The 15,695-nt window shown below is 38.2% G+C and overlaps 1 protein-coding gene across 6 annotated transcripts in view; it reads left to right on the forward strand.

Moving 5' to 3' along the window:
* The window catches only part of FAM53A (family with sequence similarity 53, member A), a 73,236-nt gene that overhangs the window by 21,695 nt on the left and 35,846 nt on the right, over positions 1-15,695 (forward strand). For all 6 annotated transcript variants that reach the window (XM_010577464.1, XM_010577472.1, XM_010577495.1 and 3 more), the window contains 3 exons: positions 792-1,038; positions 8,159-8,213; positions 10,498-11,300. In XM_010577464.1, the coding sequence (XP_010575766.1) occupies positions 961-1,038; positions 8,159-8,213; positions 10,498-11,300 (936 nt within the window). In that variant the 5' untranslated portion in view covers positions 792-960. The remainder of the gene's footprint in view (positions 1-791; positions 1,039-8,158; positions 8,214-10,497; positions 11,301-15,695) is intronic.

A 15,695-nucleotide genomic window follows, 5' to 3' on the forward strand; every position in this document is an offset into this window, starting at 1 on the left:
AAGGGTTACTGATGCTGAGGGCGGAGAGAGAGGGGAAGAAATTAATGTAGAGGATGCTTAGGATAGAAAGAGGCAGCCGATGAACCTAGTGCTTTTGATTTAAATGACTGCTCACTAAATAAAGATATCTAAGCTTTTGTCAGTGATGCTTTTACGTGTATGGTAATCTGTCCTGCTTACAAGTTTAAGATCTGGTGTTTGCTGACAGGTAGCAATTACATAACCTTTAAACAAAACAAAAACACAGGGAATATATTAAAAGTAGCTGAGGGTTTGGGAAGTGGATATAGCATATGAGCTACCTGCTGCTCCACCCTTCTTTTTAAGGAGTGTTTAGCCATGAAACAATATGGTAGAATGTCTTAAAATGGCAAAACATGTTAAATGTACAGAACAGTATGGTAGATATCTGTGTGTTTCATATGCTGCTGTAGTATACCTGGCTAAGACTTCAGTAGTAGTTTAAATGAGGGAAAGCTGAAGTTGTTCCTACTGCCTTGGATAAAAATCCTAGGTAGAATCAGTTTAATAGTAGGAAATGGCCAGATAATATCCTGGTCTTTACTATGTATGAGTCTCGTCTCCCTTCTGAAGTTGTAATTAATGAAATCTCAGTAGGAGTGTTCTTTCCTGAATAGGCATGTAATCTGAAATGCCAGGCAATAACATTGGTCAGAGTGGTATACTTGCACGAATGAACAGTCCAAACATCAGTCCTGTTATTACAACACTAATTATGATGTACATAAGAATTTTTCTGACTCTTTACTTTTTCTGCTCCAATTTTACAGAAAATCAGACATGATACACTGACAGCATTTGGAAATAAACTTTGGCAATAAGATGGCAGCATAAATCTCAAGACTTTAAACCAAAACAGAAATGGCTCCTGAGTATTGAAACAAGAGACTGAAGAGCCTCCAACACTTCCGTGTGAGCAGTGGAAAAGGAACAACTACCATGGTAACACTAATAACAGAAAAGCTGCAGAACCAGAGCTTGGATGATCTGAGGTGTAAAACATACAATATAAATCTGGTAAGGATCTACCAAAATAACATGTAAATGTGAAATGCAAAGTAGTTTAAAAGTAACGCAGAACTACATAACAAATTCAAGAATGTATATCAGCCAGAATTCAGCCATTTAAGTTAGGACTGGTTTACAAGGTAGATGAGAGTTGTAAGGGAAAAAGTGAAACTTCAGTGTATGGTCCTTCTTGAAGTGATGCTTTCTTATTTTAATAATCTTTTTAATCTTACAGCTTCATTTTAAATAATTAGCAGAAAGCCTGTTCTCTTAAAATAAATTGTTCCAATGACCAAAAAGAATTCTCAAGACTTCTCACAATTCCTTTTTCCCTAACAAAAACCACAAGTACTGGTATGTGGTGAAGTTTTCTTCGCTTAATATAGCCAAGTGCTTGATATCTGAACAACAGTATTTGCGTACAAAAGTCAGTGACCACCGTGTAGGTGACTATCAGCACTGGGCAGAAGGAGAACATGTCATCAGGTAAATACAGTTGAACTGAAATTCAGGTTACTGACTACCAAACTGTTAGTTGTTGCTAGTAGGTCCTTGCTTTATCAGTGTGTCAGATGCCTGGTGCTCTGAAAAGTTTTGTAATATTTACTGGGTTACTTTCTGCTGGTTTGATCTGTGGGTCTGTGGTGTGGTTCAAGCATGCTATTCAGACACTAAGGAATCTATTCTCACATCTCACTTGTGAAATGAGATTATCTACTCAGAGTGGGTAATTCGGAATAGTCTCATGTCAATTTTGGGTGCCCACCTGATAACCCTGAGACCATCTTCTTCATGTAATGTACTAGCCTTGTTTCACTGACTTTAATTGCAATGGCACCCTCCCATAGATAATGTACCAATGGGAGACCAAAAAAAAATAATTTTACTAAATGTCAAAGTATTGTTCAACTCTAGTTCTGTTATTTTTTTAAGTAGTAAATAATGTAAGCATTGAACCTGAAGCATGTTCAGTTACTTTAGCAGTAAGATCCTACCTCTGTTATAACTTGTACTTAAGTAGCTGAACTGCTTCCTTATTAACTCCACAAGCCCAAACCAAGTGAAGGATATCCTGAATGCAGTGGAGTTTGTGCACAAGCATGGGCAGTTATTGTATGTGAAGTGCTTGGCCCTTTGTCCAATACTTTGTCCACTAAGAATGTCTAATAGTAGACATTAATCAAATGGTTTTATTTTAAAAACTGTAACAGGTGCATTTAGAGTTCTTCTAATGACTGACTGACTTTTACTATCTTCACCTTAAATATGTGCTTTTCTTGAAGGGCATATATAAGGTCTTGGAATGATGTTAACTGTCTTAGAAGTGCTTACTGAGCTTGCATTTATTTCAGCTAGCTTGGTGAAGCACTTGGGATACGCAGTTTATAGGGGAATCTGCTGTATTGGTGAACTGACGAATTCATCACTTGTAATTAAACTCTGGGCCTAGACGTGAGCTGATGATGACCTGTAACCAGTAGCAGTGCTTGCCTCTCAACCTGTAGTGGCATCTTGTAATTTCTAGTTTTTGAGACGCTGAAGTCTGCATAAATTAGGAAACTGAGCTGTCCTTTTACTGATAGTCACTGTAGGTTTTGGACCAGAGACTTGTAAGGGCAGAGAAGGGTGGGTGTATTATTGCTTTTACACTGTGTGTAGTCTAAACGGGAGTGTGGTGGCATGCTGTAATGTGTTGTAGGTTGGTTGTTTTTTATTCCTGTCCTTATCTGTACTTAAAATAAAGCATGAAAAAGAATGAGTGAAGTGGAAAATGGCACATGATTTCTCATCAGTGGCTTTGTCCTCGCACCTCTCCTGCTCCTCTCCTCCTTTAATCTTATCAATTGGTTTTATAAATGCTTTAGTTCTTGCAGAAAATGGGTTCTGAGGCCAGCAACAGGTTCTATTTGTACACAATGGCAACTTGAAAAAGTGTAGAAATTGCAGAGCGAGGTGTGGAAATGGAGAAGCAAGTGTGAATAAAAGTGTGCAACTAGGTTGCTCCCTACTAAAAAGGATTCATGGGAGCAAATGATGGCTTCTTGACTAAAACATGAACCTAAGATAATAAAGTACACATTTTCCGCTAGTAAAGACAACTGCTAAATTTTAATAAGGGAAAAAGACTTCTAGTGCGGGTATTGAATCAGCTCTAGCACACTTAGACTTTTTGGCAAGAAGTTCAGGTTAATGCTGTAGTTTCTTCTAATAGCAACAGCAGTTTAGAACAATTCTGAAATGGTCTTGCCTGCACCTTTCATTACTTGTGCTGGCACAAAGTTCTGTGGGACCATGTGGTGAATTGTCTTGTGAGCTGATTGAGGATTAAGACTAACCTTTCTTGCCTGGATTAATGTTAACCCTTACAGGTTTCATGATACCTTTCACAGTGCATCTATGCTTGTGTTGGCATAAGTAGGTAAAATAGCTGGGGAAAACCTGTTCTGTAATACAGCTCATAAGTGAGGGTTATGAAAGAAAGAATAGCTCTTTCAAAGCTATTTACCTTCCAGTTAGCCAAGCTGGGCATAAAGACATGTATAGGACATAGTATGCTTTTTCATTTCTGTAAGCTGTATGATGACCAAATACCCTTCTTTACCTGTTGCCCAAGTATGTTGTGTAAAATACTGGTTGTAGCTGCTTTTGCTATTCTGTTAAGTGACATGCTGATTTTCCAAGCTGGTGTAATTCATTTGGCGAGTGCATGCTCAGTTGTGTTGTACAGTCTTGCGCTGTACCTGCCTTAAAAAACCCCAAATGATTGGGTTTCCTGCTGTAGAAGCAGGAATGTTGTTCCAAACTTTTGTCTCAAGTGGACAGTGTAGCTTACAAGGTAGAATAGTATTGCTGGTTGGTTGACTCTACCTCACAACAGTGAGATGTTCTGCGAGCATATTACGGCTTTCATGAGTTGACAGCGTCATTAAATCAAATAGTTGGTCTCTATTTCCTTGAACATAGATCTCTTGAGTCTCAAGAGTCTTGAGGGGTTTTCTGTATGTTCTGGCTAAGCTTGTACTTTTTTGGTATTCGTGTAGAAGCTAGTATTGGTTTGTGAAATAACATTGTGTGAGATGTAACACTTCAAGGTGAGGTATTAAGAAGGAAATGTGAGCATCTCCAGACAAGCGTTTGTGGAAGGAGGAAGCTCTGCTATAAACTCGTTCTGTGCATATGGGTTTTCATTATTTTTAGTTTTTTTTAGGAAGCTGACTTGTATTGAAAGACTTAAAATGGGCTGACTTCTTTGGATGGAAAGCCACTAGCTGAAATACTTGAGGGCTGAGTCTAAGATGTGACTTGACTTAATCACTACTTCACATTCTGAGAAAAGGTCAAATGCTTCTCCCTACTTCCTATCCAGTCATACTTGGAGGATATTTGGTAGAGATGGAGGTCTGGCATGGCCTATTCAAATGATGAAAGTCACATCTGTATGGTGATGGTTAGATTAGTACTTGAATAATAAACACTGGGTTTCCTGCCATTTGCGAAGAATGCTGATAAATTGGAGGAACTCAAATATACTTGGAAACTGGAGAAAATGCCTTGAAATTAAAGAAATTAATTTTAAAAATAGGAAGATCAAGAAGTCAATCTGAGAATAATGAGGACGATAGCACAGGCTGTGAAGTTCTTAATGTAGTAGATTGGAGTGTATATAGAAGAACAGCCAGAATTATTTTTGTTACAGCTGGGTTTTTGCTAGCAAAGAACACTTTTTTAAATTAGTGATGTAAATTATAATTCATTACGAGTTTCCCTTGTGTGCCTCTTCCATTTACTCAGTTCAAGACTAGGTGTCTTTTTAAGTGAATATTTTAATGAAACAGCAGCTGCTAAGACTAAGTAAGCCAAGTGAAACTTGCAGCACTGTCCTAAATGTCATATGATGCAATTCCTTTCCTTTTGAGCTTAGTCTCTCCAAATGCACAAGAGGTTCTACTTTTGAATAAGCATTTCAAAATAGATACACTTTCGTGCATGAAGCAAACAATTCCAGCCTTAGGTGAAACTTGTAGTTTCATTATTTTGTGTGTCTCTATCTTAAATTGTGCTCCCACCCCCAGAAAGTTCTCAAGAGGCATCAGATCTTGGTGGGGTTTTTTAACATCTATTCAAAAAGCAGTAGTTGGAAGATAGATGTGCATGACCTTTTGAGTTTCCTCTTCAGGAAAATGACCTTGTTGAATAATTTGTCCTTATTCTGAGGAAGACTTCCTTCACACAGAGGGTAGCAGACCTCCCTGTCAAGGTTCTTAACAATTGCAATCTCTTCTTGAGCATAACCATAAAAAAAGAGCTCTTCATTCAGGAAGCTCCAGGTAGATCACAGCACAAAGGGAATGAATGGAGGAGGGTAGAGCATAGCCAACCCAGGAGAGCTGATAAACTGGTTCAGTGCCCTGTTACAGTAATATCTAGTGGGACTTCTGCCATGTGCCATATAGATACAAAGATCCTTCCTCCTATAAACAATTTACAGCCTGATGGTCTACTCAAGTTTGGACTTCCAGACATCATTAAAATACACTACCAGATAGTGTTTCCAAGTATTTTTAATTTCAGTTATAGAAAGCCAAGTATATATCATAAAGGAGATTCCTTACTTATTCTCCCGTTAGTCACCCCTTATTTCAGTGCCTTGAACTTTATACTGGAAGTAGTGCAGCTTACTGTCTCTTTTCTGCATATGATGTCATGTATGACATTCTAAGTGAGGGTTTTTGGTCTGAATTTCTAAAGAATTAGCACTTTTTAAATTAACAGGATTCTGTATAAATGATCACTTAAGAGAACAAGTTGTAGTTGTAATATGTCTGCTTTGTCATAGAACTGAGCACTGACTTCACTAGAAGCTGATCAGAAATAGCTCTAAGGATGGGGTTGCTGTCTGCATTACAGAACATTGCAGTCATTCTGTGTAGTAGAGACAGTCTGTATGTGATCCCACTTTTTCCATGCTCCTTGCCCCTTTGAAAAAATGCTTTCAGTGCTTTGCAGGTGTCAAAGATGTAGTTTAGTCTCTACCTGATGAACAAGGCTTTTTTAGGAGTTAAAGTGCAGGTAATCAAATAACTTGGGCATTTGTGAAGAGAACCTTGTTAAAGATGCATTTGGCTGGAAACTATTTGTAAAAAGTAAATATCAATCTAATAATTGCCACATGGGATTGTCCTTGAGGTTCTGTTCCTTCTAAGCATCTAAGATCTCAGCCTGTATGAATGGCCTTTTAAACATCCCTAATTATTATGTTATGATTAAGTCATTCTTACTGCCCTTTTCCATGTGCTTCAAGTTACATTAGCTTTAAGACTTTTTGACATAGAATTCTGTTCTATAAACATATTTTCCTTAGCTACTATCTGAAAGTTGAATAGGTTGTATTGCCTTTCATTTGGGGAAAATTGGAGAGGGAGGAATTTGCTGAAAAACCTTATCTTTAAGTCTCTTTGTTTATTTCTCCTTCAGGGACAGCTGAAATGTAACTATTACTGCTATCTTAATGTGCTCTTGTGTTCTCTGTGATACCTTAGTAGCTGTTTAGAGTAAACAATTGATACTAGCTTTTTAAATGTGTATACTATATAACTGGCAACTGCAGTTATGAAAAGCAAACTGGTAAAAGTGACTGCTACCTCTGCTTTCAAGTTGCAAACTTCAGATGGTTTGAATAGGGCTAATTAACTGCAAATCCGATGGAGACTAAAACTTGGGGTTCTGTGGTTTACTTGAAGTAGCCTTTTTTTTTAGAAAGAAGTTACAAATGTATCTACAGATGCAAATGTAAAGTAAAAATAAAGGGCTTGTCTCATATGCAGATGTTGATAAAAAAATAAGATTAAAAATCTGATTGCTGTCCTATCCTTTCATCAGTTCCATTATTTGTTCCATGATTTCCTATGTCTAAAACAATAACACCAAGGGAGTCTTACCATAGTTTAGCATTTGTATCTTACATGTGGGGCTCAAGGATATAAAGTTGTCACTAGCAGTCTGTGTGTTGCTATACAGCAAGAAAGAAAAGCTTTGTAGCCCAAGGATGTTTGTTTAAAAATTGACTTTGTATCTGGAAAGGAAGCGTATGTACAATGCTATCTTCTTTGGCTATACACAAAAAACAATGTTCACATAAAGTGTGTCGCTTTCTTTTAAAGCGATCTTCCTCTCCATCCTGAGGTGGTGTTGGGGGAATAAATAATGGCCCTTGGGCTCTAATGGAGCCTTAAGCCTTTTATTTATAACTCCTCTTTAGGAGGCTGGATAGCAAGCTCTGTTCTTTGTCTGAAAAATGTAGACTGTTTAAGAATGCCATTGTAGTAATATTTTTCTAGGTAAAATTAGTTAAGAAAATGGAAGACATTCTGCATACAGACTTGTCTTACTGTGCAGATGTTACTGATGAAGCTTAATCATAAATTCTGAAGCCCTTTGCACACAAACTTTGTTTTAAGCATGGCTTTTGCATTGTTTCTGACTAGTGAACCTTCACCAATAAACTGTGATTTCAAAAACTGTCAGTCTGCAAAAAATGAGTTTTGGATAGGAAAGACTTTTTTAATGGATTTTGTACTTTAAGAAGTAGGAAAACACTTTGCTATGCTGATTCTTAAGGAAATGTAAAATACTAGTAAAAAATAGTTTAAAAAAAAAGCCTGAACTGGGCAACGTTCATTCTGGGGACCCTTAGGAGCTTGTATATTTAGTTTAGATAAAGCTATTCCTGTCTCTTGGTTTAAGATGAAGTGTTTTGCTTTTTACCCTTAAGAATGAAAATGGAAAGCTGATTGTCAGACTGTAATTTCCTCTCCACTGAAATGAGAATTGGATCAAAGCTTTTTCATTAAGGGTTAAATTTGCAGTTTATTCACATGGGGTAATGTTGCAACGCTTGAAACAGTTTGATGCTTAGCAATATATCAGAAAACTTTACAAATAGTTAGATGTCAGAGGTTTTGTTTAGAAAGATCAGCTGTTCAGGAATTTCTTCAAGATACCGAGCAAAACCATGTCCTTTTAAAGACATTGCTAAATGCACATACAGGGAAACCGAAAACTGCATGCAGTTTCCTTGAGGTGTATGTTCCTTCACACAGTTAAAACTTTTTTTTCTGATTAATTTCAGTACTCATCTGAGAAGCTGAACAAAAGTGGCAGCTTGTTCCCTTTCGAAATCAACGGTAAGTTCTTCAGAAACCTTAGCTGTGTTTTACTGAGGTAATTGGTATAGCAAGCAGCCTTTCTTTTGTAAATAAGGTGAGGGGGATGGAGCATGCTGTTGTAGAGCCTGCTGGTTTAAGCTGGTCTTTGAACAATACTGGGAATAGCTAGTTGTTAGTTTTGTACTTGTGATCTGCTTTGCATAGTAAAAGCCCTTGTAACACTTTTTGGGGGGGGGGGAGTGGGTGGCTCAATATCTGCTATGGTGTACAGAAGCACAGCAATGCTGTTTTTCATGCTAAACTTCTTCAGGTTCCTCAACTAGCAGAAAGCTCTTGCATCTTCACACACCTTCTTACATGCTTTGCCACAAAGAATATCCAGCTTGATGCAAAGCATAAGTTGAAGCCCAGTGCCTTCATACAAGTGTTATTTGCTTTCCCGCCCTTGGCCATCTTAAAATGAGAGTAAATTGTATCTAGCAAAAAATAAAAATGCCAGTTATTGATATGTAAACTTTGTACTGCTTTACTGAGGGATAGACTTCAAATTATGCATGTCCTGTTGTGTCTTTAAGCATGGAGGATTTCTATTTGCTCAGTGGGATTCCCTGTAAAATGTGAATCTTGGTTTGTGTGAGGTTTCAAAGGGAAATGGTATTTTATCTTAAATGCCATTACCATGTAAACAGTTAAAACACGTGTGCAACTCTTGAATTTTTTTTTTTGCAGCAAACTTTAAACCAACCTCCCAGCCTGGGAGAAAGCTTCCTAAGGATTTTTAAAAATCAGGCCAGTCCAAGCTAGGAAATTGTCATACAGTAGATGCTAGGAGTTTCAAACAGTATCTGGATCCCATTGTGTTGGCTTTTTTAGTTGCATTGAATTATGGATGGTCCCTGCCTTGAAGAGCTTACATGCTTAAGGCAAAGCACAGTATGTGGTTGTACCCATCTGAAAGAATGGAGGAGGAAGGACAGAGGAATTCTAATAAAACATGTTGTTTGAATAGGCCAGCTGTCTGCACAGTTAAATGATTTTGAGACAATAGGGTGTTCTTTAAATAAGATCCAAATAAACAGGATAATCCATGACATACTTTCGGCATGGAACATGTACAACTATTTGGATTTGCAATTTTTAAAGCTACTCAGCAAATGTTTTATCTGTTGATTACTCTCTAAAAACTTAGTTTAGACAATCAACTATAAGAATATACAAATATTTAATGTTTAGCCTATATCTACGTTCTTAAAATAGGCATAGGGGAAAAACTTGGTATTTTAAATATTCTGTCGTTAAAGCCAGGATAAGTGAAACTTACTTGGCTAATTGGTTTAAATTAGCAAATTTTCTAACCAAGCATGAAGCACTGTTAACTGGCCAACAGTTTTGCTGCTTTTCAATTTGCAAATCCAAAGTCTGCTGTAGTTCTTCTTACACTTCATTGTATAATGTGGAGGAACAGCTGTAAAATGTGCAGAATGTTCTCAAAGAAATGCTTTACAAAAGAGTGAGAGGCTTCGCTGGCAGACTGCTTTTAACCCAGCATTGCCACTTCAGATGAGAAGTTGTGCGCTATGGGTTATGTCTGTATTCACAGTAAAACTTGCAAGAGGGTCTTAAGGGATACTCACGTTATTTTATGCATTGAATTGAGAATTTTTTTTCCCTACACTTTGAATATGAAGGGAAAAAAAAGGAAACAATCTGCAGTCTCATTTAACTTCATACTGTTTCTAATTTAAAGTAAAGCTTTTCACACCACAGAATGTGAATGCACATCTCTGAAACTTTTCTTTAGGAAGGTATTTTTAATAGAAAAGAGTAACAGCCAAATGAAGGACAGCAGTCTATGAAGAGATTATCCTGCTCTTTTATTTGAGGGGGGGAAAAAAAAGGTTCTCACATTACTTGTTAATCCGTTTTGGTTGTACCTTAGGTTGTTCACTGTTACAGGTTTTAATAGTGGTATATGCTATGCGCTAGGAAGCAGGTAAGCAAGCTGTCCATCTTGCTTGCTAAGAAACACAGTGCTGTAATCGTTCAGTATGTAGGAAGAAGCATTAACAAGGTACATATATACTGGAATTGGCTCCTGAAATACTTCGGTCTTCATATTTTGGGGATTTTCTACCTTGTGTAAAATGAGTATGTAACTATAGTGTGAAATTCCGATTAAGAGCTGGATATTTGTGGCTCATCTTTCCAAGCCTGAGTTTGATGCATGGTTTTACATTAAACTGGGTCTAAGCAAATTGTCTTTTTTGTTTGCACCTTTCACATGTATCTGTTTTGTTTTCAGAAGAGAGTCCTTGGAAAGCTTTAAATGGGGGTTGCCCAATCCAGACTGACACAACAAGGAATTCGGCTTACCCTTTCCCAGTGTGCCCCTTCAGCACCGGCACTGCCGGTAATGGTAGTCTGCAGTGGCAGCAGGAATCTTCCAGCACGTCTATGGTGTCAGGATGGATAAGTGAATTAAACCTTAATGAGAACTCGGGTCAACCCTTGGCACCACCAACGAAACGCCATTGTAGGTCCCTGTCTGAGCCAGATGAGCTGGCTCGCTGTCGGTCACCGTGGAAGCCTGGCAATTCAAAGGTTTGGACTCCCGTGTCAAAGAGACGGTGTAATAGCGGTGGTAGTGCTACCTTGCAACGCTGCAACAGTCATGGAAGTGCAACCTTACAGAGAAGCACAAGCATCAGTCTGCCACAAAACATACTGTCGCTAAACAATGTCTTCACTATCACCAGCTTCAACACATCACCAGTACCCAGACCTTCCTCTGCCAGCAGCGGGTTTGTGGACAGTAGCGAGGGCAGCACAAGCTCGAGTACCCGTTGGAATTCCGGAGGCCCTTGTGACTTTAACCCAAGGCGCCGCCTCTCCCTCTCCCAGGAGCACATCACCGAGACGGGAAATCTCTTGCCTTCAGCCAACAGCACTCCCACCTCCACACCCGAGCTCAGCCGGCGTCAGGGCTTGTTGAGATGCCGCTCTCAGCCTTGCGTTCTGAATGAAAAGAAGAGCCGGCTAAAGCGCAGACGGGAGGAGGATGTACGATGGAACAGACCATCATTAGACTTTTTTAAAATGACACGGGTGAGATTTTACTTTCCTCAGTGTGTGGAGGGAGCTCTTGCAGAAAGGCTATTTCTAGATATACTGAACTAATCTGTAGTGGCTACAGACTTGCTTGTGTTCATGTGCTGATATACATCACCTTCGGTGGTATAGCAGGCATCTTACACTTGCCAGTGCTATATACTCTATAGCAAATCAGTTACTTTTTGTTCCCAAAGCCCAGTTCTTGAAGTCCAGTCTACTTGATATAGACTACAAAGAGCTATGAAAACATGCTTGAAGCAGGGGCCAAATTAAAATGGCTTGTTTTTAAAACACAGGGAAGCCATGGGGGGGGGGGGGGGGTAGACAGGGTAGCAAAAAAATTAGGCCACTGTGTTCCTAGAGAACAGCATGCAATGATTGCTAAGTCATCTTGGTGCAAATCTGTTTCGTTAAGCTTCCTCTTACAGTTTGAATAATTCCATAAAGCTAAATAAGAGCAAGCAAACCCCTATATAAATGAACTAACTAATGAAACTGCTAAGAAACAGTCATAAACAGAAATAGTGTTCTAATACGGCAACTGCAGATGCGCCAGCTCAATGGAGAGGTGTTTTACTCCAGTTACTCAGAATTCTACTTAATTCCTCATGTGACAGTAAAGGTGCTGACTTAAAAACCAGTAAACCTCAGTTCATGCCTATACTTTGCATGTAATACAAATGCATGTACAGAGCTCATTTTTTCAAAGCTTCTGTGTCCACAGAGGCAACAGCTACAGTTTAAAACAGAAGATGCTAATTTAGTTTCTGTAAATGTAGAATTGAGTCTTACGTGATGGTCAGAGAACACTTTATGCTTATGAGAATGGAACTACTGGCTTCAGTAGATACCAAACTCAGGAGGTTTGTGTGAGTAGATCTGTTATGAGTAGCGGGGAGGAGGCAGTTTGCAGAAGTAGCAATAAAAATGTAAGGAAAGGAAAGGAAATAGTCTGTACCAGTGTTCCTGCTATTTGATGCACTGTGCAAAAGAAAAGCTGAATATAATGAGATGCTGGCTAAAATGTCCAATCAGTGGTACCTTGGTATTAGTAGACTTTACGTAGAAATGTGTGGCAAAAATACTAGTAAGATACTGGAACTGAACAGTCTACTGTGGGATATTCAGAGTTAACTAGTTTGTCCCCTTTGCTTAACTAAAAGTCTGTGTGATGACATCTGTCCTTCTCTTACACCTTTGAGACAACTTACAACTTCAAGGATTTTCTTTAAAAATATGGGGTTTTTTTTGCTGAAGCTGTGGGGTAGGTAATTGGTTGGCAAGCCGTATAGAATGATCTGTTTGCTTATTGACAAGGTTGGTAACCAGTTCTGCTCTAGATATGACTAGACACTGTTCTGAGTTTTGGTTAAGATGCAAGTTTACTAGTTAGCTAATCAGATCTTACCTGTTTCCCTGTGTTAATCACTGCTGAGATTAGTTTGCTAATCTACTCCAGAAATACTAGTGGATTTGCCTTTCAACTGCCTGTGTGGTCAAATGCAGGTTTCATTATTTAAACTGAATGTAAAATTTAAAACCTGCTCCTTTTTTGGCTAGACTTGCTGTTTGCATTCTTCAAGCTCTAGAGGTGAGATAAAGTATTTCAGACTGACAGAATAGTTTTAGTTGCTCAGATGTTATACCTTCTAAATAATCCATATAATGTGTATGAAGAAAACTTGATATAGCCCATGTCTATAGGAAGTTTTTTGGCTATTTAGATTTGCTGCTGAATTGAAGAGTACATGAGACTAATACTCAGCTAGTCTTGATTACTTTTTCCTGCAAGATCTATTTTGAAATAATGTTTTCGTGATAAGCTGAGTAGTTTATGGAATGAAATTCATTCTATTCTGTCAAGGCCTGATGGTTTGGGGTTTTTTCCAGCTGTTTCAGTAGAATCTTCCTGTAAAGATACTACTGTGTATTTAATCAAAGGCACAAAGTATAGTTTGGAAATGCATTGTTTTCCAAACATGCTAACTTTAGTGAAAACATCTGTTCAAAAACTAGGCAAGTACTGAAAACATTTGAAGTAAAAATCAGATTAACTTTTCAAGAATTGTTGGGGTTTTCTTAGAATGACAGCTTGCTTACCCATTACATTGTTAGAAGTCTTATAGTTCTTCATAGCCTACCTTTTCCCCACGCGCCAAATCCTGGCAGATATATGTGCTTTGAAACTTATGTTGTGGTCTTAAACATTTCTCTCTAAACTTAAACAAAATTACTGCTGTGCAAAATATTATAAGCTAATACTACAGAAGACTTGTTTTGAAGTGTCATACAAGGAGATGTGGATGTGTCCTATATCTGCATATAGCTCAGTGAAGATGAGGACTGCAATAAGGGGAAGTTCAGTAAGACCTCTCTTTCATGTATCTTGATGGCTCCTTATTGTTTCCAAAAATATTTTTTCTGTGATTTCAAATTCACTTCTAAGTCAGTTTCTGAAAGACCTATGTTGAAAACAAGTGCTTTTAAGGATTTTTGTTCTAAGCTTTACTGCAAATATTTTGATGTCCTGAAATCTTCCTGAAAATCTAAACTTACTGAATAGTTGCTCAAAACCAGGTCAGTAATTAGATAATTAGTATTGCTTGTGAAGAACTTAAGTCATATGTTATCATAGATCTGAAGGTGCTGGGAAGGGAGAGTTCTTACTTTACATCGTGGTGGTATATTGGAGCCACAGTCGCGTGAAGAGGGGAGTTTTGGGTTTGCAGCTGTTTTTGCCAATGCTCTGGAGTCCTGAGAGGTCAGCACTGCCAAAGTGGCTCAAGGTTTCTCAGCTAGGAATTCTCTCAAATCAATATTTGTCAGAACTAAATGATTTATTTACTTTAACCTGAAGCAAGTGCTGTTCTTCATTCAGATAGATCTTGAATAGCTGTGGTTGGGTGAAGTTTCAGAGGGAGAAGGGGATGAAAGGTGCTTTTGGGTTTGGGTTTTTTTTTTTTTCGTTAGTGAACTGGTTTTTTGCTAGCTGAGTTCTGGAAAATGTACTTAGTTGCTGCTTCAGTCCCTACTAATTTGCTAATATAAGTGCTAGAAAATCAGTCTAATTCTGAAAGCCAAGTTCCCATTGCCATTGCTTTTTAAGCTTAGAGTTCATAGTTGAGTAAATTCAGATTATTAATCTATACTTACAAGCTATCCTTAGTTTCTGTACTTGTTCATGGCTTGCTCCTTCCACTGCCTCTTTAATATTCTAATTTGTGCCTTTATTTAAAAGAAGGAAAGAAATGGGGCAGCTCTTAACACCATAAACTTTCTTTCTGTATACTTTGATTTTATTTTCTTCTTCCACAGACCTTCACACTTCACTGTACTCCCCCTCTGTTTTAGATTTTATGCCCTCGTGGAAAAGAATATGCCATATCTTCAATTCTCATGGAAAACACTACATTAATATTCAGTAAAATGAGTAATTCACATATGTAGAAATAGATAGAAATGATCGGGCAGACTCCTGTACACCACTGTTTAGCTCTTGCATAGTGCTAAATTCTGAAAGGATCTTTTTCTGGACTTGAAGCTGAAAATACAAACTTGTGAAACTTCAGACCTTCTAGAACATGAAGACAGCTGTGAAAACAAATGGAAAAGACTGTAGGAAAAGATAACAAAATGTGATAGCTGTTTTCAGCCCCTAAGGACTCAAAATTACTTTCTCTGTTCAGTTACGTATGCAAGAATAGCTGTATGAGTTGTAGAACAGCAGAACAGAGTATCTATGCCTACTTCGTATTTGTTCACAATTGTCCAACTAAGAAGCTGGCTCCAGTGAGGAGTGTTGGTCTTCCTTCACTGCAGCAGGTATCTGGTCACCCTGGTATTTCAAGATGACTGTGCATGGCAAAGAGCCTCTTTGGACTTCTGCTCTTCTGCAGCTAATAAGCTCTATCACAGAGGCTGCTGCAGAATAAGTAGAGGTGGCATTTACACTGGTAACTGCAGTAGGAGGGTAGAAATGTTTCTTTACCGAGGAAACTGCTTTTTTCAAATGTTCTGCTTCATGAATTATATCAGTCAATCCTGAGGTGCCACAAGTAAAGAACAGCCAAGAGGTTGCACATGTTTTTCAGTGTGTAAGCAAGTTTTATTGTGACAGTGAGATTTAATTCTGGTTTAGATCAAACAACACGCCATAGTTTGAAGTCGTGCTGGTATTTAACATTCTTGTGCTACTCCTCCCCCAATGCTGTGGTGTGGAGTTCAAAAAAAACCAAAAAAAAACCCCCCTTGGTATCATGCTTAAAAAAACCCCAGACTTTTAACATGTTCTCTGAAGTAGTCTTTGGTCTGTTTAAATAGTTAATACAAAATAGCTGGCTTTATCCAAGTAAGGAGTAGTTTCAACTACTCAGTGCTATGGCATCTCAT

This window comes from Haliaeetus leucocephalus, unplaced genomic scaffold (assembly GCF_000737465.1).
Source record: "Haliaeetus leucocephalus isolate CR32 unplaced genomic scaffold, Haliaeetus_leucocephalus-4.0 Scaffold51, whole genome shotgun sequence".
Classification (NCBI taxonomy): Eukaryota; Metazoa; Chordata; class Aves; order Accipitriformes; family Accipitridae; genus Haliaeetus; species Haliaeetus leucocephalus.